The sequence below is a fragment of the Cydia fagiglandana genome, chromosome 1 (genome assembly GCF_963556715.1).
Source record: "Cydia fagiglandana chromosome 1, ilCydFagi1.1, whole genome shotgun sequence".
NCBI lineage: Eukaryota > Metazoa > Arthropoda > Insecta > Lepidoptera > Tortricidae > Cydia > Cydia fagiglandana.
In genome coordinates this window covers 2,297,747-2,319,440 of record NC_085932.1, presented here as the reverse complement: position 1 = coordinate 2,319,440, position 21,694 = coordinate 2,297,747, and the positions used below count along the sequence as shown (strand labels likewise).

The following is a 21,694-nucleotide window of genomic DNA, read 5'->3' as shown; positions in this document are numbered from 1 at the left end:
CAATCATTGTTTTCTAAATACGAGTACAAGTTTAAAATTGTTTCTTTCGTCTAATTTAATCAATATGACATGCAGGTTCTTTGTTAACCTAATATCTACTGCTAAAAACGCACTAAACGCAGCACTTTATAACTGACCGCGACGATATATTTGCAATAATATTGTTTCCGAACTGTCAGTTACCAGTGTGAAAGATGGTAATAAACTCCAACGGGTCAGGAACAAAATATATTTGACCACGAACACGATAGCATAAGAATGCATCTTTCATATCATCAGATAAGGCCAGGGTCCGAGCCGAGCACGCGGCTTATCTACACGGGAAGCGTGGGCGATGTCTGCGAGTTAGGACAGATAGCATTTCTTTTGCATGACACTGCCTTTTAGAATGGTGTTTATATGGTCTATGGTCTTATGATTATGACGCGTATGGTATGTTAATGTAGCACGTGACGTTACTCTTATTAGTGCGGTTAAATGTAATATTATTAAAATCATGTGTTGCATACATAATTAACTACTTTAATATAACTAGAATTACTATAAGCATGATTGTAGTTTGAAGCAGCGGGGTCCTTAATCTAAAAATACTAATTGTGGCTTTCCATCAGAGAAGGGTCCATGTGTTTCATGTGTAATAAGTAATAAGAACCTTTCTATTAGAATTACGGTTCGAATTTCAGATAAAAAGGACCTTATTACACTTGAAGCATAAGGACCCTTTTGTGATTGGAAGCCACAATTAACATAGGTATTTTCGACAGACCTAACCACATACAGATTTATGGCGTATGTGGTTAGGTTAGTCGATTTGTGATAGAAAGGGACCAGATTTAACACATTTTTTCGGTTCGACCTAGACAAGGCAACGTACGGGAAGGGTAATTGAAAATACTTTTTGAAATATTTTACCACCATGTTGTTCTGATTAGAGATTCAATGCCATATTTCAGTTTTATATTAAGTACTTCTGATCTTAGAGCTAAGGCGAAGGTATAAAAGGTTCCCTGTTAATGACGGGCCCCTAAAGATGACGTAAACATGTTAACTCTATGTTATTGTTGTAGCCGCGAGGGGTGCGTGTCCATCACCGGGCGCATCGGAGCGTGTATCCGAACGCCACTTATTCCGAGCGGTGGCCATTACCCAAATCTCTCCACACGCACGGCTCGCACCGAAATGGTAACGATTATTCAGCTTATTTACACATTGATAGAGCTAACGCGCTATCTGCAGTCAATTTCAAGGCCGACGCCTTCCGTGCAGCGTATAATCCTTACAAAATATTGATGCCAATGACCTGGTGTGTGATTGAAACAGACAATGCTATGCCATCTCGCTTCTTATAGGGACGTTTACACCGGTTTGACATTGTTGACATTGCCACACCTTGTTGCAAATGCCATGCAGAGTATATTGGTCCGACTCTAATCCCCTTATTCATAAAATTTAGCATGTTAGCAACCTCTGTTAAATTTTGTCTATTTCTAACAAACATAAATGTCAAAATGACGGAGAGACAAATAACTATCAACGGTTTCTTAGATTTGCCAAACGTTTATGAACGAATAAAGCCATAAGTCTCTATGGGGTGGCAGCAGCCACCACTATAAGTATTTAAAGTCAGTTCTGCAGTCCGCTCTTTATCTGTGGTTACTGCATTGATATAAAGCAAATGTTTGTACTAGCAGTCGTCACTAATTGTGTGAATAAGTCGAGTGACAATAAAAGGAAATGATAGTTAACGAGGGTCGGTGGGTATTGCCTACTAGAAAATGATGTCACTTTCAACACAACATCATTGCTAATTCCTAGAACCATAAGTGAATCATAATCATAAGACTGTCAAAGAGCAAAAAGACTTCTAGCTTATAATTCTTATCTCTGCACACATGCACTTGCACAGTCGGAGATAGTTGACCCGCCTGGATACGAAGTTTGTATGTTTGTTGGTATAAGTGCGGACTGTATGTGTTTGTCTGACGACTTGACCGAGAATTCGCTGTGTAACCTCAGCCTGGCTGGCAGGCAGCTGCCGTCATAAATAGAGCACATCCCAGTGAAGTCAGTGAAGGCATTAAGTCCGCCATTTGTACCTTCATGTATTGTGCACTAAAGATTCATCATCATCATCATCATCTCAGCCATAAGACGTCCACTGCTGAACATAGGCCTCCCCCACAATAAAGATATAATAAAGAAAATAAAGATTAAAATAAATAAATAAATCTGTCCTTTATCTTTCCAGGAACAATACATTGCATACCTACAGCATGTGTAAGTAGTATTATTGACGAACTATAAGTTATTTGTCTAAGCGATTAAGGTTCGTGCCCAACCGGCAGCGATCGTCGAGTACCTAGGATGAGCAACATTTTCATCGCATCGATTCTTTAAGAATAAGTCCTTACCAACAGCTTGAACTGTCAGCGATCAAAGTTTAATATATGTATCTTCTATGCACGGGATCTAACATGTACACGTCCGTGTATTGGGTAAGATAATGTTCTCTTTTTCGTCTGCCTCACTAAACTTTTCTGAAATCCACATTACCCTTGACTGGTACTTTGCTGCGTATATCCACCGCCCGCTTTCTTGCTCGCTCTCCAGATGGTGTGCAGTGCAGTACTCACTGAAATCTCCAGCAGGGGCTGTATGTGAGCTTCGCCGTAGAGCTGCGTCTTAATGTCAGCGTCGGCGAGCGGCTACATGCCTCCGCCGCCGCCACTTCGCCGACGTTCTCTGCTTCCTAGTGTCCGCCGACCCCTATCATCACAGGTTGGCGTGCAATACTCACCGAGATCTCGAGCGGGGGCTGTATGTGCGCGTCGCCGTTGAGCTGCGGTTTGATGTCGGCGTCGGCGTCGGCGAGCTGCTCGACGCGGCCCTCGCCGCCGGCGCCCGCCGCCGCCACCTCACCGGCGTTCTCGGCTTCCTTGCCGCTTATGTCCACCGACCGCTTACTCTGCTTTGCTCCCATGTTGACTTCTGTCCTGTTGGGATAATTATACACTGAGTAACGAGACATTTTACAAAGATCTAAGCATGAACCATCATAGTCTTAGCCCTGTTGTAATTTCTCAACAGGTGCAACAAGGGTCAATAGCTGGTCAGTTTATTATAAATAAGAAATTGAAAACAACATAGGTACCTACTTTAGGCATAAAAAAAATGATTTGCAGTTACATAATATTTCACTTATTTTCTTAAGCTTGACAAAGCATGGCATGAAACTGAGTAGTGATTTTACATAAGCTATCTAAGTTAATTTCGTCACCGACAATCAAAACAAACAGAAGTACCTAGCTAATTATATTATTATTGCATTAAAAGTGCACAAAGCACTTTATCAGCGTGAGAAATTGTCACGTCTTTTATAATGTGAAAATAACTTTCACAATAAACGCAGTTTCTGGTAGCAAGCAAAATGCCAGGCACGAAGTGATTTAAGAAGCATTTCACAGGTAACGCGTGTGTTTATTTCACTTGTAATACACGATGGAGATATGTCGATCTCATTGTAATCCGTTACTAAATACAGTAAATACAGGAATTAAGGAATGCTCTAAACTAAAGGCTTTCTACAGACTTCGCAACAAATCGCATGTGATTTAAGATAATTTATGACTTATTTATAATTTATTAGGTGTAAGGAATGAGGTTGGCAACTGTCCAAGGTTTATATAGATGGCGCCAGCATAAAGTTTTACCTGTCTCTAGTTTTGGTCTGTGAGATTTGGCTTAAAGAGCATCCAGGCCATAAAAAATACATGAATTTGATACTATTCATAGGATTGACAGGTAAAACAGGACCATTTAATTTATCGATCAAATGCCGCAATGTAACGCAAATCGCATGTGATTATATTATCGGTGAGATTTTTACTTTTTTAGGGTTCCGTACCCAAAGGGTAAAAACGGGACCCTATTACTAAGACTCCACTGTCCGTCTGTCACCAGGCTATATCTCATGAACCGTGATAGCTAGACGGTTGAAATTTTCACAAATGATGTATTTCTGTTGCTGCTATAACAACAAATACTAAAACCAAAATAAAATAAATATTTAAGTGGGGCTCCCATACAACAAAAGTGAATTTTTTTTTGCCGTTGTTTGCGTAACGGTACGGAACCCTTCGTGCGCGAGTCCGACTCGCACTTGTCCGGTTTTTTTAGGCCTTAAGCTGCTAACAATGCGTGCGTGGTTTCCCATTGACATTTGGAGTTTTCTATAAATAGGGTAGCCAGGTACGAGACGTTTTGGAATAAACAGGCAGTGGGTCACGGTGTTGGGCCGCGCTGCGAACGGAAATAGTCAATGCAGTTAACATTGCTTCAGTTATTTCGGGTGCATTCACAATAGCTCTATTGAGTTAAATTTGTGTCGTGTTAAACAAAATTAATGTATCAAATACATGGGAATAAAAGTTTTTTTCTTATTTTAGCGTTTTCAACAGTTCTTGAATTAGAAGCAGCCTAATTAATGTATGTATGTTTTTTACCCGCTGAAGTAGTGAACTTTTAATTAGGCACATATATTTATAAAAGACAACAAATTTGAATGTTGGAGGTTTCGCTGTCGGTGTCGTATAAGCTATATTTTTTAATATTTTTTTAACATAATTTTATTTCTTTTATACTTTTTACAAAAGTAATAGAACACTCGACTTCTTACAAAACTTTTTTTTAATGGGGTTGATTTACTACATTATAAAAAATTAACTATAACTGACACAATAACTTTTAAATTACATATAGACATATAAAAAATACAAAAAGAAAATAGGCACGTCAAATAATACCTTATATCGCGATGACTCACAACTAGAATACCGTATACACGCACTGATCAGTCACTCACACACGGACACTATATCAAAACACGCGGTCGATTCGACTAAGCCGGCGTCTGGCTCGACGTTAAAATTGATACTAAGAGTAGCGAAGGGAGTACACTGTTCTCAGTTCAGTTATCGTATACATTGTTCATTACGGTCCGAATTCCTGACGCATCGTGTGTGTTTATCATTCATTAGTTTACTCGAAACAGAAATAGCCCCCTCATTAGTCACGCAGGGCTCTGCCCTTATCGCTGCGAAATAAGTACATAATGCATTCTGTAAACAAACAATGAGGCTTTTTCTTGATTTACAATTTTACCCTGTCTTTGTTAGTGGTGTAGTCGTCTAGTATTCTGTTTCTTACATCCCTGAAAACTATCATCATCATCATCATTTCAGCCTATATACGTCCCACTGCTGAGCACAGGCCTCCTCCCATGCGCGAGAGGGCTTGGGCTATAGTCCCCACGCTAGCCCAATGCGGATTGGGGACTTCACAAACTGTACATGAACTGAAAACTACATTTGTAAAAAATAACTTAAATTTGTACGGAACCCTCGATGGGAGGACTCGTACTTGTCCGGTTTTTTGCAAATGTTGAGACTTATGCAGAATTGAGCATTACTTATTTAAATTTGATATTGGACATAATTAATAAGGTTTAAAAATCTAAGTACCTATAGTCCTAAAAGATGGCTACTGCAAAGATCTTCGTTTATCAGCACTACATACGTATTTAAACAAACCATTTGTACACGGTTTGATCTGATTGCCCATTTCGCCACTTTCCAACGGCCGTGTAAAATCAAGCAAGTACTACCTACATAGGTCTCCCGTTATTAGGCTTTTATTAAAGGAAAATAAAAGAACTACAATCAAATAGGTACAAACACATATCCCTGCCCAAAGTTATTTGAAAGACACATAAAAAACATCTAAACGCACGACCAACAGCCAACAGCGTGCACAAGTACTCAAAGTATCTAAGACTATAATTATTATGATTATAATAGCGTACTCATAACAATCCGACGTTACTGGCACGTCTACGTTCGAGCCAAGTTCGAAATTCGAAATTGGTCCACGCATCGAGGTGATTGACCCGATTTGTGCCCCACTACTACTACGTTAGTTTTTTCGAAGCAGTCAACCTGAACTTATTGTCGTTGGTGGTACAATGGGAGGCACTTAGCCGGGCCCGATTTAAATAAGATCCGCCGTGGCGACTGCGGTGACCTTGACTCCCGCTGGTGTTCAAGGTTAACCGGTGAGGAGGAACGTGCTGTATAAATTTAAGAGACACCGTGTATGTACTTGTTTGTCGGGCGAAAATGAGCATAGGTATGTATAATGTAGGTTCTACTAACATACCTATTCAGAATGACATAGAATTAACTCGTAACTCGTAAGTATTTTTTCTGTGAAGCAGTCACTCTATCGTAAAATTTTATAACGAAGGAGTAGAAGCAATACAATAAAGGTAAATTGAATTTATCAGATGCATACCTAATATACCTACGGACCTACCTAGGTACCTCGAGATACCTAATCTCTATTTCAAAATCACACACGTCAGTTTACTTTATATTACAGTAGAGTTCATAAATATGTATACATTTCTTCACCTCAATTCATTGCAAGAAGGAGAAAAAATGTATATATATTTATGAACTCGATTGTACTTCTGAATATTATTGTACCATCACGCCCCGCGATTGTTGCGCCATTTAGGGTCCTAGCTAAATTGGATGTCCGATTTAGCAAGAACCCTACTCGTAAATGGCATAAAAATCCCGTGTGGCGAATGTACCTACCCAGTGCCGGATTTAGACATTTGCTGCCCGTAGGCTATGTCGATTTTACCGCCCCTATCCGCCTCGCTTATAGGTTTTCTAGCTCGTATCTGATATTGAGAGCACTCTATCCTGAGTTTCGGCATGGGGTCGGAACAATTTAGTGAGATTCAATACCACAAAGACACAAGGATCGCACGAACCATGCCAAACTTACAATGTAGTCAGAATAGTCAGATGGGTCACAAAAAATGTAGGTACGTAAACGGAAACGCGAGCGCAGCGAGCGCGAAATTTTTTCGAGAAAATAGTAGGTACAGTCAAGGAATTTAAATTCCGACCCATTTCGTACTTTGTCACAGTGACAACCGTATGAGGTCTCTAGCGGCTTTCATATTGATTGTCACTGTGACAAAGTACGAAATGGGTCGGAATTTAAATTCCTTGACTGTACCTACATTTTTAGGGTTCCGTACTTCAAAACGAAAAAAACGGAACCCATGTAGGATCACTTTGTTGTCTGTCCGGCCATCTGTCTGTCTCAATATAAAGGGTTTTGACATGACAGAGGGCGGCAAAATCGACAAATAATGCTTGTTTGTAAGAATGCTTTACAAATAAATAGGGGAGCGGCAAAATCGTGGTCGACCCTATCTGAACAGCAAATAAAATATTTTTTTTACCCAAATTTGCCGCCCCCTAAAATCTGCCGCCCTAGGCTTCAGCCTACCCAGCCTAGTGGTAAATCCGGCACTGTACCTACCAAATTTAGTCGGGTAAAAGTGAGTTACGAGGTTGTACAAGGATCTAATCCAGTTCATTCTAATAAAAGCTTAGTTAGATGAGGTAGGCGGGGTAACTAGTAGCTAGTGTCGCTATGAATAGGAACTTTAAGCACTATACTCGTTTTCATGAGAACGTGGTTCGCGGTAGGCCCCCGGAGGACTCTAGACTTACCACTATAGGTACCTACACTCTACAGGTTTGCTTGATTAGCCAGCTAAGCTTACGCCTAGGTACAGTACAGATACAGACTACAGTTGAACATGCCAGTGGTAATGTAAGTGGAAAATCGATAGTGTCCAGTTGCGGAATGAAACCGCAAGTAACACTGCACCCGGCATGGGGAAACGACACATCAGTTTGAACACGTATAGTAACTAACTACCGCAGTAGCACTAAAGTTGGGTATATAAATTACATAGTACCTATTGTACTTTTTTTGGCATTGGGTTAGTACTGTCTGCTATAAAATATATCATTCATTAATTTTATCATTGCTTTGTGTGTAAAAAAGTATCTTATGATTATTATATTATTTCAACACATCCCTGTAAGGGCACTGCAATAGATATAGAGGTCCGACTATAGAAATTGGTATTGTTATTTCTGTAAGATGAACATGACATGCTTCAGATTCAGATTGGTCAAGTAAGTTTAGGTACAGTCAGCAGCAGTTGCTATGCGGGCGAGGTGTTCAAAATTATCTTGACACGCTCTTATTCATTTATCAATAAAGTCGCGTCAAGATCATTTTCAACACCTGGCCCGCTTAGCAACTTCTGTTGCAGACTTCTGTGGAGACTTGTTAATAATCCCTTCCTCGGAGACCTAGATAGATAGATTAGGTACTCATATCTCGCTTAATCAAACAATTCAATCAGTATTTGCGTTACTAATGAGTGGACAAGCCGGGATTGCGATTACATACTGTCCAGAATTTACATAAATTTCGATAAACTTGTTGTCAAGATACTTAAGGTGACAGTCCATTTCCAACGACAGCTGCATTACTGTTCATTTTACTATGGAAATTGACAATGACAGCGACGCGTTCAGTACCGGTAGTGCAGCTGCGGTTAGAAATGGAATGTTACCATTACGAGAGCGTTAGTTACCTATCGCAGATATAATACTCGTGTCCGTCCGAAATTTCGGTTTCTGCATAAAAATGTCTCGGCTGAAGGTCCAGCTTCGGCCGAAACTAGCGCAAAACAGAACCTGGGTTTCGGCAAACAATCCGGTTTCGGTCGGACACTTATAGCCAGTTCCATCCGGTGAAGGAAGACGTCGAAGGAAACCAGACTATGTACCTATTGTAGTCCTAATTCCTAAAAGGTCTAGTTACATCTAGTGGTTGGATTGGAAGGTGTGGAGGTGAGGAGTTGAGGATTGAGGAGCAGGAGTAAGTATAGTAGATATTTTAGCAGCTAACAGTGTCTACATTATAACCTATACCTAATATGCAGCTACTTCGCAATAGGTATGGACAGGATCACTAGCTTAATTTCCAAGGAGATATTATAAGACATGATATCTGTTAAGTTTACTTTACAGTAAGAAAGTGTAAGTTTTCTTTCTGTCACCCTTCATTACAGTAACCTTACGTCGTACGGGCAGGCAGCAATAAAATCTTTATTGGATCACAATGGGTGATTCAATAGCTCTTTTGATAAATCAAGCTACAAGGTATTGCGGTATTAGTCATACACTTCTACGAACAGTTAGTGCAAGAGTACTACATATTTATAATACACAATTGGCTTCCACCTACATGGGGACAGAGGGCCTGCAGCGAAAATCGAAATTTCGTTATCTGCCTCTTTATCACTTTTACATAGGTACTCGAGCGGAAGAGAGGCAAATAGACGAAAGAACGCAAGAAATATTTTGGGAGAATCCTACACAGATCGACCTGACCTTGTCCCAAACTATGCAAACCTTGCACTAAGGAGTACTACTAGTACTAGGCGAAAAAATAGTTCGCGGTAGGCCCTCTGATCAGAAAAAAACGATCGTCCAGTTACTGTTTTGATTTTAAAAAACTTGCCAATTGCGAGTCGGACTCACGCTCGAAGGGTTCCGTACCACCTACGCGAAAAACGGCAGAAAAATCATGTTTGTTGTATGGGAGCCCCACTTTAACATTTATTATATTCTGTTTTTAGTATTTGTTGTTATAGCTGCAACAGTAATACATCATCTGTGAAAATTTCAACTGTCTAGCTATCACGGTTCCTGAGATACAGCGGTGACAGACGAACAGCGGAGTATTAGTAATAAGGTCCCGTTTATACCCTTTGGGTACGGAATCCTAAAAAAAAACACTCTTAGTTCTTGCATAAGTAAATTTCGAGGGTAAAGTAGGTACTTAGTTAATACTATTTTTGAGTTTTCTACGGCATGTGCTCGAAAGTAAAATAAATCCTGTCGTACATCCTAATTAGGGAATGCAATCTCGATCTCGCAATTTCGAGATCTCGCGAGATCTCGCACCAATCTTCGAGATTCAATCTCGCTGACCGTTAATTTCGATTTTTGTAATCTTATCTTGGTCGAGATCTCGATTAATATTTTCGAGATCTTGAACGAGATTGAAAGATTAATTCGTGTGAATTACTTTGTTTAAAGTAATCTTTTTGACGTAAGATTCATGTTGTTACGGCAGTGTTATTGTGTGCGAGCGGCTTTAGCTGACGATAAAAGCGCTGTGGCAACTTCTGTGCGGAATGTCAAATTAGAGCTATATTTATTTCATGTTTTATTAAAATAAAAGTTTTTTTTAATTTAATGCTGATTTAATTTGTTCTTTTTATTTTGAAAATATAACATGACGTACCCTAAACAAGTAGAATCCTTAGAGATTTTTGATCAAAATAACACATTTTTAGTTATTTTGTCAAATTTCAATCTCGAAAGTCAGACGGTCGAGATCTCGAAACACCCAATCTCGATTCAGAATTTACGTGCGAGATCTCTAATCGCCAATCTTGGTGCGAGATTGCATTCCCTAATCCTAATCCCTGCCCCTATAGCATGTTAACGGCGCCGCTACGGCACCACATGTTCAAACTTTATTTGTAATTAAATGATGTAGGTAATATGTGCGCAAATAAAGATACCTCCCTACCCTGAATATGTACGGTGTACGTCTACATAACACATAACGTATAATCTGAGAAACTTGATTATAAACAATCGTTCTAATCTAGCTTTCCTAGTATTGTTAGCCTTATCAGCAGAAAGTACTAAATCGTTTTGGAACGTACTTTCATTAGTAAATTTAGAAAAACACCTACAGGGCTACATTAGGACATTGCTTTCTATTGGAATACTTACATTCTCCGCGAGAACGAAGCCTTGGAAATGTTTCAAGTTAGTTATAAGTATACAAATCCCCTTTTCTAAAATGACTATTTATGTTATTAGTTCGGGCTTATTGCGTATTTTAAGACAAATAAGCTATGGAACGCAAATAAGGATTACTCATGACATGAATGCATACGATACAACACCCTTGTTTCACTAACTTGCATGTCGCCCTAAACAACTGGCAGGCTGGCAGGGTGATTCATCGTGCGACAAAGAACGGATTTCCCAGAAACCAACATAATTCAAGATATTACTAACAACTACAATAATGATTTAGAAACAAATAGTTCAACAATATTACTTTACCTTAGTGCTGTTTAGTGAGCAGTTTTTAATCGACGGTTAAATCTGCCGTCACCACAGTTCTCATTTCTTTTGTCCTCGATTTGAATTATTAGTCGAGGTGATAACAGTGTGTTTAAAAGTTATTTCATTTAATGAAAACCTCATATTTTAGGATCAATACAGATCGCGTGACAAAATGTAGTTTAGGGGACAGGATGAAACAGAAAATTCAAATGTACTTTTACCGAACTCAAAATTAATTTACACAGCCGGCATTTTGCAGAAACGTTAGAATATTTTAACACTATAACTAAAACCATGACAAAGACTAGAATTCAAATTGAACTTACCACCTGGACTTTCAATCTTTATTTTATTAACAAGGAATTTACACCACAATTTCAGAAATTTGTTAACATAAAGCACTCACAGACAGCCCGACACAATATGGCGGCAGGACGAAATCCCCACCTCCAGCAAATTCAAAATTGAAACTAATTTTTGATTGGTTGCTTTCACCAAGACGCTTCAAGGCTACCAACCCGCAGGTTTTTTTACCTATAGACAATTGAACAAGCTCTACATTAATTAACCCTCTATATTCTCTCTGGATATGGCGCCAAGTATTTGAAATTACTATACTTGGTCAAGCAAATCTTGTCAGTAGAAAAAGGCGGCAAATTTAAAAAAGTAGGCGCGTAGGATTATCGTCTCATAGAAAATATGAATTTCGCGCCTTTTTCTACTGACAAGATTTGCTTGACCAAGTATAATACTGTACTCTAGAGTTAGGCCAAGCGCGCACCACGATTTTAATTTTTGTGACGCGATTTTAGAATCGCGCTGTAATTTATAGCAGAAAATTCACTGCGCGCACTGCGATGAAAAGTCGACGATTTGTTCATTCTCGACATGGATTTCGGTGTCGGAAGCCGGTGTTGCTCGAAGCGTACCAGTCACTTGTCGTGAAACAATATGCAATCGCTGTATGACTTTGAGTATTTATACCACAAAGGTGATCTCCTTCTATTTCTATAATTAAACGGTCAACATCTGTGGCCTATTTTATAAAGCTACAAGTTACAATTTACAAGCGGAAGTCTCTTTCTAACCCTATGTGTTAGAACGAGACTTTCGCTTGTAAATTGTAACTTGTAGCTTTATAAAATAGGCCACTGGCGTCTCATCTTGTCACTCCATAGCAGGTTCCGATATGTTGACGCTTGGAGAGCGAAATGCCGACTGAGGTCCGGGGTGCGATTTTATTATCGCAGTGCGCGCGGGGCCATACAACTCCGTATGCTGCAATTCACTTTGCGACAATCGCGTTGCGAGCAGTCGCGGAAAAATGTGACAAATCACAATTTTAAAATCGCTGCGATTTTTTTGTCGCATATGCGCGCATTGCCATATAAACACATACGTTACATTTCTGCGACTAAATTATCGCGCGACAAAAAGTCGTGGTGCGCGCTTGGCCTTAGACCAAGATAAGTCTGCAATCTGCAACGATATTCATAATGATAGCACACGCGCTGCAAGTCAAAGAGTATATAATATATAGCTGGTCAAGCAAATCTTGTCAGTAAAAAAAGGCGCGAAATTCAAATTTTCTATGTGACGATATCCCTTCTCGCCTACATTTTTCAAATTTGCCGCCTTATACTAACAAGATTTGCTTGACCAGCTATAGTAAGTATATTGTGCAAATGCTGTTTTAAATGTCAAACTTCTATTAAATAACACTGGCAGCACTGCGTATGCTATTATTAAAATCGTTGCAGACTTTTTTGGTCTAACTCTAGATTTCTGTATTTGAAGTAAATTTTAAAAATTTAAAGAAGCTAACTAAGGTTGAAAAAATCTTTATTATTTCAAAAAGAAAATTTTACTTCTCATTTGCAAGATGTAAACCATGCTCTTAGGCCAAGCGAGCACCACGACTTTTTGTCGCAGAAATGTAACGTATGTGTTTATATGGCAGTGCGTTCATATGCGACAAAAAAAACGCAGCGATTTTAAAATTGTGATTTGTCACATTTTTCCGCGATTGCTCGCGACGCGATTGTCGCAAAGTGAATTGCAGCATACGGAGTTGTATGGCCCCACGCGCACTGCGATAATAAAATCGCACACCGGACCTCAGTCGGCATTTCGCTCTCCAAGCGTCAACATATCGGAACCTGCTTCTCCAATGGAGTCACAAGATGAGACGCTAGATGTTGACCGTTTAATTATAGAAATAGAAGAGATCACCTTTGTGGTATAAGGCCAAGCGCGCACCACGACTTTTTGTCGCGCGATAATTTAGTCGCAGATATGTAACATGTGTTTATATTGCAGTGCGCGCATGTGCGACAAAAAAATCGCAGCGATTTTAAAATTGTGATTTGTCACATTTTTCCGCGATTGTCGCAAAGTGAATTGCAGCATACGGAGTTGTATGGCCCCGCGCGCACTGCGATAATAAAATCGCACCCCGGACCTCAGTCGGCATTTCGCTCTCGAAGCGTCAACATATCGGAACCTGCTTCTCCAATGGAGTCACAAGATGAGACGCTAGATGTTGACCGTTTAATTATAGAAATAGAAGGAAATCACCTTTGTGGTATAAATACTCAAAGTCATACAGCGATTGCATATTGTTTCACGACAAGCGACTGGTACGAAATCCATGTCGAGAATGAACAAATAGTCGACTTCTCATCGCAGTGCGCGCAGTGAATTTTCTGCGATAAATTACAGCGCGATTCTAAAATCGTGTCGCAAAAATTAAAATCGTGGTGCTCGCTTGGCCTTATTTTATTTTTTCACTCATCTTTATACGCAAATATTTAAGCTGGCAACATTATGCTAAAATTACAAATGGCGTGTGCATCGATGTCGCGTTGCCCTTGATTCTCCGATAATTACTGTTTTTAAAAAGTAGTTACTTGATACTTTCAAAAAACCGACTTATTTAGATCTGTTCTAGTGCCAGAAGTGCTGTAAACCGTGATTTGTGGAGTGTTTCAAATGGTGCCGTGAAATATTTGTGTAGCGTCACCTGACCAAGCTCATTGTCATTTCCCGCCATTGTGGACCCTCTGTAAAATTATTTCGACTTTCTTCTATTACCAAGTGCAGTGTTCATGAAGAATTCTTAAAACATTAATCTAGCGAACTAAAGTGATGTCATTACACGGTAATGATGTCTGCTTGCTAGAAGTAGAGGACTATAACTTGTACGAAGAGGAGGCATCGAATCACGCTTTTGCCAGGTATGGAAGCCCGGCGTGGTCGCCGAATTGTTGTTTAACTAAGCCTATAATGAGTTGTAAAGTGTACATTTTGCCATATTATACTTTGACTTGGCCCTAAAAAACATTTTCAAGTGTCGTATAGTATTATAGTGACCATATGACGCCTCCCGCCCGTGTCGTGCCGGTTGTAGTCAGCTGTTGGGCCGCCATGTTAGGTCGGTAAAATAGGCGTAGTATGTGCCCCTACCTAGCTACTGCACTAATAACGTACTATCGAACACATGTACGATTAAGCGTAAAGTCATTCATGTTTTTGTATGAAATGTAAAGATGCTCCAAAATTATTAAAAAAAAAATGTTATCAACATTCCAGTGGTGTTATTGTTGATAAACTGGCCAACATGAAATAATTTGAACATCATTTTTAGGTTGTAATCATGGCTTGGTGATAGTCAGTTTAAAATCTACTGCACTGTCCTTAATTCAAAAGTATGATAATATACATTGATAACTGTATATTACCTCAATTTTTTACTCAAATTATGAGATAAATTTGATGTTTCATAAGAAAGTGGTCCATATTTGTGAAGAATGTTGGACATAATTTGGATATACCTTTATGAACCTGTTAAAAGTTATCATCTGAATGTTTGCAAACAGGTGCTAATACATTGGTTATACATTACATGTTTTTACACAATACTCTACTTAATACATTAATTTTATTATTATCAGCATTGTGATACAGTGAGGAAATGCCGCCAGCATCCTTGGTACAATGCCTCAAGGGCCTATTTTAGATTTCAGCTAGTTATTAATTTCTTTTAGTAATACCACTGTATATATCTTATTATATATGATTTTCCTGACAAAATGTATATTGGTAAGCCCAAAATAATATTTTGACTGTAATTTAATGTAATAAGAAATGCAATGGGCCCCACAATTGGTAAAAACAGACAAAACAATTTTATAAAAAGTCAATTATGAAATGCAAGAAACTTCTAAAGTAGAAAAAAGTAAATACCTATAAACTCATCCTTATTATGTCGCCAGTATAGCAGCCAACCTATGATCAACACAGGTACTTATACAGGTAGACAGTATAACATTACTTACTATATATTTTACTCATACTTTTTGTGATAGAGAGGCAGATAACGAAACTTTAATTTTCGGATTTCACGGTAGGCCCTCTGCTTTGTGAGATACAGGCATTCTTTTCTTTCAGTTGATGTCACTGATAATAGATAGTTTTAGTCTACAGATATGTGCCAAATATGTTGACTATTAGTAATTATAAACTTAAATTTGATTACAGAAGTGAAAAGCATTCGGTGTCAGGTGGTAGGACAATGGAGGCGGAAAAACGCATCCGACGGGAGATTGCAAACAGCAATGAACGCAGACGCATGCAGAGTATCAACGCAGGCTTTCAGGCTCTGCGGACTCTCCTGCCCAGGCATGAAGGAGAGAAACTCAGCAAGGTATGGTTTGCACTTATGTATTTTATTAGAATTGTTAAGTAAAATCCAAAGTTGTGAGTGTACAAGTGTAAATCAATTTAAAAATAGACTGGACAAACTATCTAAATCTAAACAGTGAAACTGTGCTAAGTGAATTATGATTTAGACGTACCAGCAACGTACGCGACGTACGACCGACGATGTACCTGTCTAAAAAGAAATAACTAATAATAATAGATTTTTAAATGGTCTTTTTCTTTATGGATCATTAGGAGTGAAATGATTTTTGTATTTTTCAGGCCGCCATTTTACAACAAACTGCAGAGTATATCTACTCACTGGAACAGGAGAAGACCAGACTTCTGTCACAAAATTGCCAGCTGAAGCGGCTACTGAACCAACACGAGGGCGGCGAGATCCCTCTCAAGAAGAGAAAAAGCGAAATAATCTCCCACATGGCGCCCACCACGATCATCCCCGACTCCACCGACGACAGCGTCACCAACTCGCGGTCGCCCGAGCCCGTCGCCGTCATCAACATCGGCGGCGCCAAGAAGGACGCCGAGGGCGCCGAGCTGCGCGTGCAGCTGGAGCGCGAGCGGCGGCTGCGGCGCCTGCTGGAGGAGCGCCTGCACGCCGTGGAGGCGCGGCTCTACCCCGAGCCCGGCCCGGAGCCCGCGCCGGCCGAGGCCGACTGCAAGCTGGAGACGGAGGAGGCGGAGGCCGCGGTGCCGGTGCCGGCGCCGCCCGCCGAGGCGCCGCTGCTGGAGGCGGCCATCAAGGCGGAGCCGCGCGTGGAGGTGGAGGTGCTGCCCGACGCCGCGCCCGAGGCGGCGCGCCTCTACCACCTGGCCAGCACCTCGCGCCAGAACCTCGAGACCATCGTGGAGGCCATCCGCCACCTCGAGGGCGACCACCTGTTCGGCGACGCGGGCGACGCGCCGCTGGCGCTCACCAAGAAGCCGGCGGCGGCGGTGCCGGCGGCGCCGCCGCAGCGACCCGGCGTCATCGTGGTGAAGCACTCGTGATCGCGCTGAGCGCGGCCGAGGGCGAGTATTTTCGCTTTTGCTCTTTGAGCGTCCGTGACCCTCCTCGAATGTAGTTTTAAAGTATTAGTTGTTTAGTTGTCTTTTCCAAAGTGACGAATCGATAAGTCTGCGTCTTGTTTTTTTTACGCGTCGGAGTCGGGCCGCGAGCGTCGGGGCCGGGAGCGAACGTTGGCGCTGTGCTTAGTTTAGTCTCAAATGTAATTTAATGTTATTTCGTTACTCCGGCTTAATCTAATTGATGACAAAAGATCGAGGGATTGACTGATTCGGTTAAGGTATTGGAAGGATGACCGTCGCGACGGTCCTAGTGAGGTGAGATAGGTAACGGGTGGGTGATGTAACATAGGGTTTGTGATAATTTTATAATGATTACCTACAGAGTCTGGTTCGATAGGAAACTACCACCGCGAAAGCAATAACGCTGAGTAATCGATGATGGTGTTACTGAGAGGTTGTTCGAAATGATACAGCAATATTTTGCATTCTTAATATTTTACAAGCATTTTTAGCAATATAAGATAACCTACTATATAATGTATCACATTTGACTCTCTGTGTAGCTAAGAGTGGCGTCTTATTGCCGCATTTTGTACTAATATAGTATTATCAATATCAATTCATCATATAATATTCTAAGATATGTTTTATATAATACATGTTTCCTTAAATCTGATGTGACGTGATTATGATTGACTTCTAAATTATGAATATGTATTGTGTATAATTGATAATAGTAATCGACTTAGTCTTTACTGACTTAGCCAAAAATTGTATATCCAGTGTCTCATTTTCTATGCTTTTTACAATCTCCCAGTGCTCGGTTCACCCTCGAAATTATAGCCATTATTTACTAATGATGACAGTTGTCAAAAATAAAATACAGATAGTATAGATAGTATTGATAGTATCCGAAATTAGAGCATTCCATGTAGTTTCACACGTATCTAAGAATCAATCTACATGTAAAACATAGATTGGAGAATGAGTTATTATGTATTGTATTAAAATGAATAGCATAATTCGGTAAATACAATTAAAATAATCAATCATGGGCACCGTTGTAAAGTAAATGACCTGCTTCGTTGATGGCAGCCATGCGGCGTCTGCTGGCAAGTCCGCTAACGCTCGGAAAGTGGCATTTCAAGGAAACCAATTTAAACAAACGTCGTTTGTGCCGTTTCCTCCATTGCCATTGTTATGTTTTTAGCTGAATTATAGGTAGTCAATAAATTGAAGTTTAGACAAAAGGTCGATTTCTATAGTTAAATAGATAACTTAGCACAGAATACTGGGCTTAGAAATGTCGCTCGTTTTAAAAAATGTAACAGGAATTGGCGATAAGCAGGCACTCCAACAATTGATGATCTAATCATGTATTAAATAAATAACATTAGTATATATGTTCTGTTACTATTTGTACTCTTATTAAGCCGTAGAGTGCGGGCCCGGTGAGCTCGCGTTAGCTAATGATCATAGACTATTATCGTTTGCTTCAGTGTGCTGACATTTTGTTAAAGACGTAACGTACAGTGCTTTAGGTTAACGCTTTCCCTTGTAAGTTCTTAGAATGTATGTTATTTTAGTTCGACTCAGCAACAGAGTGGATCCGTGTCGACAGTGTCGAGATCCTCCAGGGTCGTATTTTTTTTAAGACTGATCACTTGTTCATTATTAAGTTCTGTAAATTGTGCCACCATATTGGTAGTGAGCCGTGTTAGTGTGAGTGTGTAACGAATGTGTCGCTCGCGAGTAACCCGGCGGCGTCGTAGATCTTGTACTTCAAATTTTTTGTGTAAGTGATAATTAGTTAAGTGAATACGCGCCGAAGTTTTGTAAACGCCTTGATTTTATAAGATCTTTACCCTGCTGGGTTCCAATGCGCGCGTGACATGAGCACGTAGTTGTTAAATTATGTCCGATATTGACATGAATCGTAACTACAGCTTGCGAAGAAGCGGTCTGTAATTTATAAGTATACAATAATGTGTATATTAAGATGTAACATTTTACTTTGCATGTTACTCATTTCTCTAAGCAGTTAGGAGCGGTAAATGATCTACCTGAATGCAATCTAACTGCAGCCGGCATGGAGGTTGCAAGAGGAGAGCCTCTGGTGTATGTTCTTGCTCTGTTTCTGAGTCCGTAGTTGTAAGATTTGTCTGCCTACCGCCTTTACATGTCAGTATAGGATAAAACGTAACTTGTAACATAACGGACTCGGTTATACTATTACTATTAGAGTAGTCAAAATAGTAGTAAGAGATTTTAAGTCAAAGAAAACAAGTTGAATTGTTTAAATGTGTTATTATTTATGTCTTAAAGTATTAAAATGGTTATTTCTTATTAATTAGTTGGTAAATGATATTTGTCTGTATATTCACTCATGCTTGTTTGTCACAGATCTGAAACCAATAAAACATGAGACACTTTCAGTAATATTTAAATAAAAGTTTTGTTTGTGGTGTCAAGTGATTGAAATTCATGTATATTAGTTTATGAGACAAGTGGTTAAGTGAAGACTGATAGTAATTTGATAATTAACAGAACCCTGTAATGTGGTGTTATGACGATGTGACATAAATATAAACCAGTAAAATTAGCCAATAACTGTTTACATAGCTGTAGTTCTGCTGAAAGTGACTGAAGCTTATTTGTATTTAAGATAAGTTTTGTCTAGTGTTGTGATGTTGTCAAAAACGTTGTCCATTTTATATGAGAAATATTCTCAGCTAGAAGTTGAATCCTTGTATACTAAAAGGTTGTTTACGCGCTTCGGCTGGAGTCGCGCGTCTATGAGCTGCGGTTTCCGCTTAAAATCAGGCGAACCGTAAGCTAGGTTGCCACAGCGGTGTAATAAAAAGAAAAGAGAATGTTCTTTAGAACGTCATAACACTAGTGAGGTTGTATTCTGCAAAACTACAGGCGCATTATCTGTGCATGACCCATATTTAGATACTTATATCTAGTCTAAGGTAGGTTCATAGGTTTAAGATCACATTCTCCAGTTAAGTGAAGTAATCAAGGTAGTGTTGACCACTTACACCGGTCACTGGTGATGGTGCCCTGTTTTATTGGTTTTACGACTTATTCGTTGTGAATATTTCCATTTTCTACACTCTATCGTATTCTAACTGATTATAATATGTACTAGTTTTATATGGAGGTTAGTAACTGTGTGTAGCTCTATTTACTGAAATATAGGCGTTCATAATCATAGGGTCGATGGAACACACAAACTAGTTTAGTTAAGGTTTGCCGGCGTAATTAAATTTTGTTCTCTGCCGCATAATACGCAGGAAGCTATACAAAATTAGCTTTGTACCATCAAAAATTGCATTTATTGATAGTAAGTTTATTTTGTTTCAATATCTAGGTTAGATTTGTTTTTCGTCTAGCTTAGATTCAAATTTTAGTCTACTGTTAGCGGAAGGGCATGATCGCAAATGATTCTCATTGATATTAATTATCGCTGCTATGTAATTTACTTTTAATTCCAATTGACGTCAAAAATATTACCTATAATAAATTGTTTTCTCATAAATAGATCTTATTTGGCAAGTTATGGGTGGTCGAATCAGTCTCCGGTTGACGCCGCCCTACGCTCCTTACAGCGTCACAAAAGTAAGACAACATTTCAGAACATGAGGATGTACGCAGCGTATGGCGTCAACCCGGAGATCAAGGCTTATTTTTTGTGAGTATCAACTGCGATGTACTGATCAAGTAGTAGTACAGTCAGCAGCAGAAGTTGCTAAGCGGGCCAGGTGTTCAAAATAATCTTGACGCGACTTTATTGTTAAGAGAATAAGAACGTGTCAAGGTCATTTTGAACACCTCGCCCGCGTAACAACTACTGCTGTTGACTGTACTAGGTCAGAAACAAACCCTCTCGCTAGCACGCTCATGTTCCTATAGTAGGCACATATTGCAACGTCTTTTATAATTCATTAATTAAGATGATGATAAAGTGTAGAAAATAATGCATGGGCGTTTCCTTTTTGATATGAAATCGATAAAGTATATTTCCTCTGATTTTAATTGTACCACATTTGACCTATATTTACGAATATTTATAAAACATTGATAAACATGTGTTTTATTTTAAATCCTGTATAGGGTTGAAATTATCTGAGATGAACCGAATTTATATAAACTTTCATTCTATTTTAAGTCTTAATGGTTAAATAATAAGGACGTGATTTGATCTGGTTCCGTTGTAAGGTTTGTTTCAGATAATTTCCACCAGAATAAAGGATACCTATCATTAAATTTGAAAATCCCCTACAAATAACACCGCCATCTGGTGAGTCGGAATTGTTGGTGTAAAACCAACCCTTTAATGAAAACCGCAGTCAAAATAGGTTCATTCTTTCATTAGTGGATAAAAATAAATTTCACCACACCAACCCAAAGCAAATATTAAATGTATAATATTAAACAAAATCAATCCAAATCAAATCTAAATGAATGTTATTAAATATTTATCATCCAAAATCATCATTTAAAAGTCAATTCTACCAGCAAACATAAGTAAACAACTCAAAATTTACATTTGATTGTTTTGCCTCACATGTGAATAAAATGCAACTTTGCTATCAGTTTTTGAAGTGCAAAGTAAGCCTTTCCGAGCTGGTGTGGTGAAAAATAAATTAACAATTGGAAATACTCCGGAGACTAGAGATGCAACGGATAGTTGTTTGGCCGGATACCGGATACCGGATATTCGGCCTGACCATCGGCCGGATATCCGGTATCCGGCCGCCGAATATTCGGCCAGAGGAACTATACCTACATTTCGGATTTTCAGGTGCGCATTCTGATGGTTTGACCTGTTTCCTAGTAAACGTTCGCGCGGACTCATTTCT

At 39.4% G+C, this 21,694-nt stretch overlaps 2 protein-coding genes across 2 annotated transcripts in view; one reads left to right on the top strand and one right to left on the bottom strand.

Annotated features, from left to right (window-relative positions):
• LOC134673138 (A-kinase anchor protein 200-like) overlaps positions 1-11,578 on the bottom strand; it is a 41,322-nt gene extending 29,744 nt beyond the window's left edge. Inside the window, 2 exon segments of the mRNA XM_063531118.1 lie at positions 2,798-2,993; positions 11,423-11,578. Of these exon segments, the coding sequence (XP_063387188.1) occupies positions 2,798-2,980 (183 nt within the window). The 5' untranslated portion in view covers positions 2,981-2,993; positions 11,423-11,578.
• A 2,362-nt stretch (positions 11,579-13,940) lies between these two features.
• LOC134673038 (transcription factor AP-4) lies at positions 13,941-20,917 on the top strand. Its single transcript, XM_063531010.1, has 3 exons — positions 13,941-14,332; positions 15,636-15,801; positions 16,080-20,917. The coding sequence occupies exons 1-3, from the start codon at positions 14,244-14,246 to the stop codon at positions 16,806-16,808; spliced, it is 984 nt and encodes a 327-aa protein (XP_063387080.1). The 5' UTR covers positions 13,941-14,243; the 3' UTR covers positions 16,809-20,917.
• The last annotated feature ends 777 nt before the right edge of the window (positions 20,918-21,694 follow it).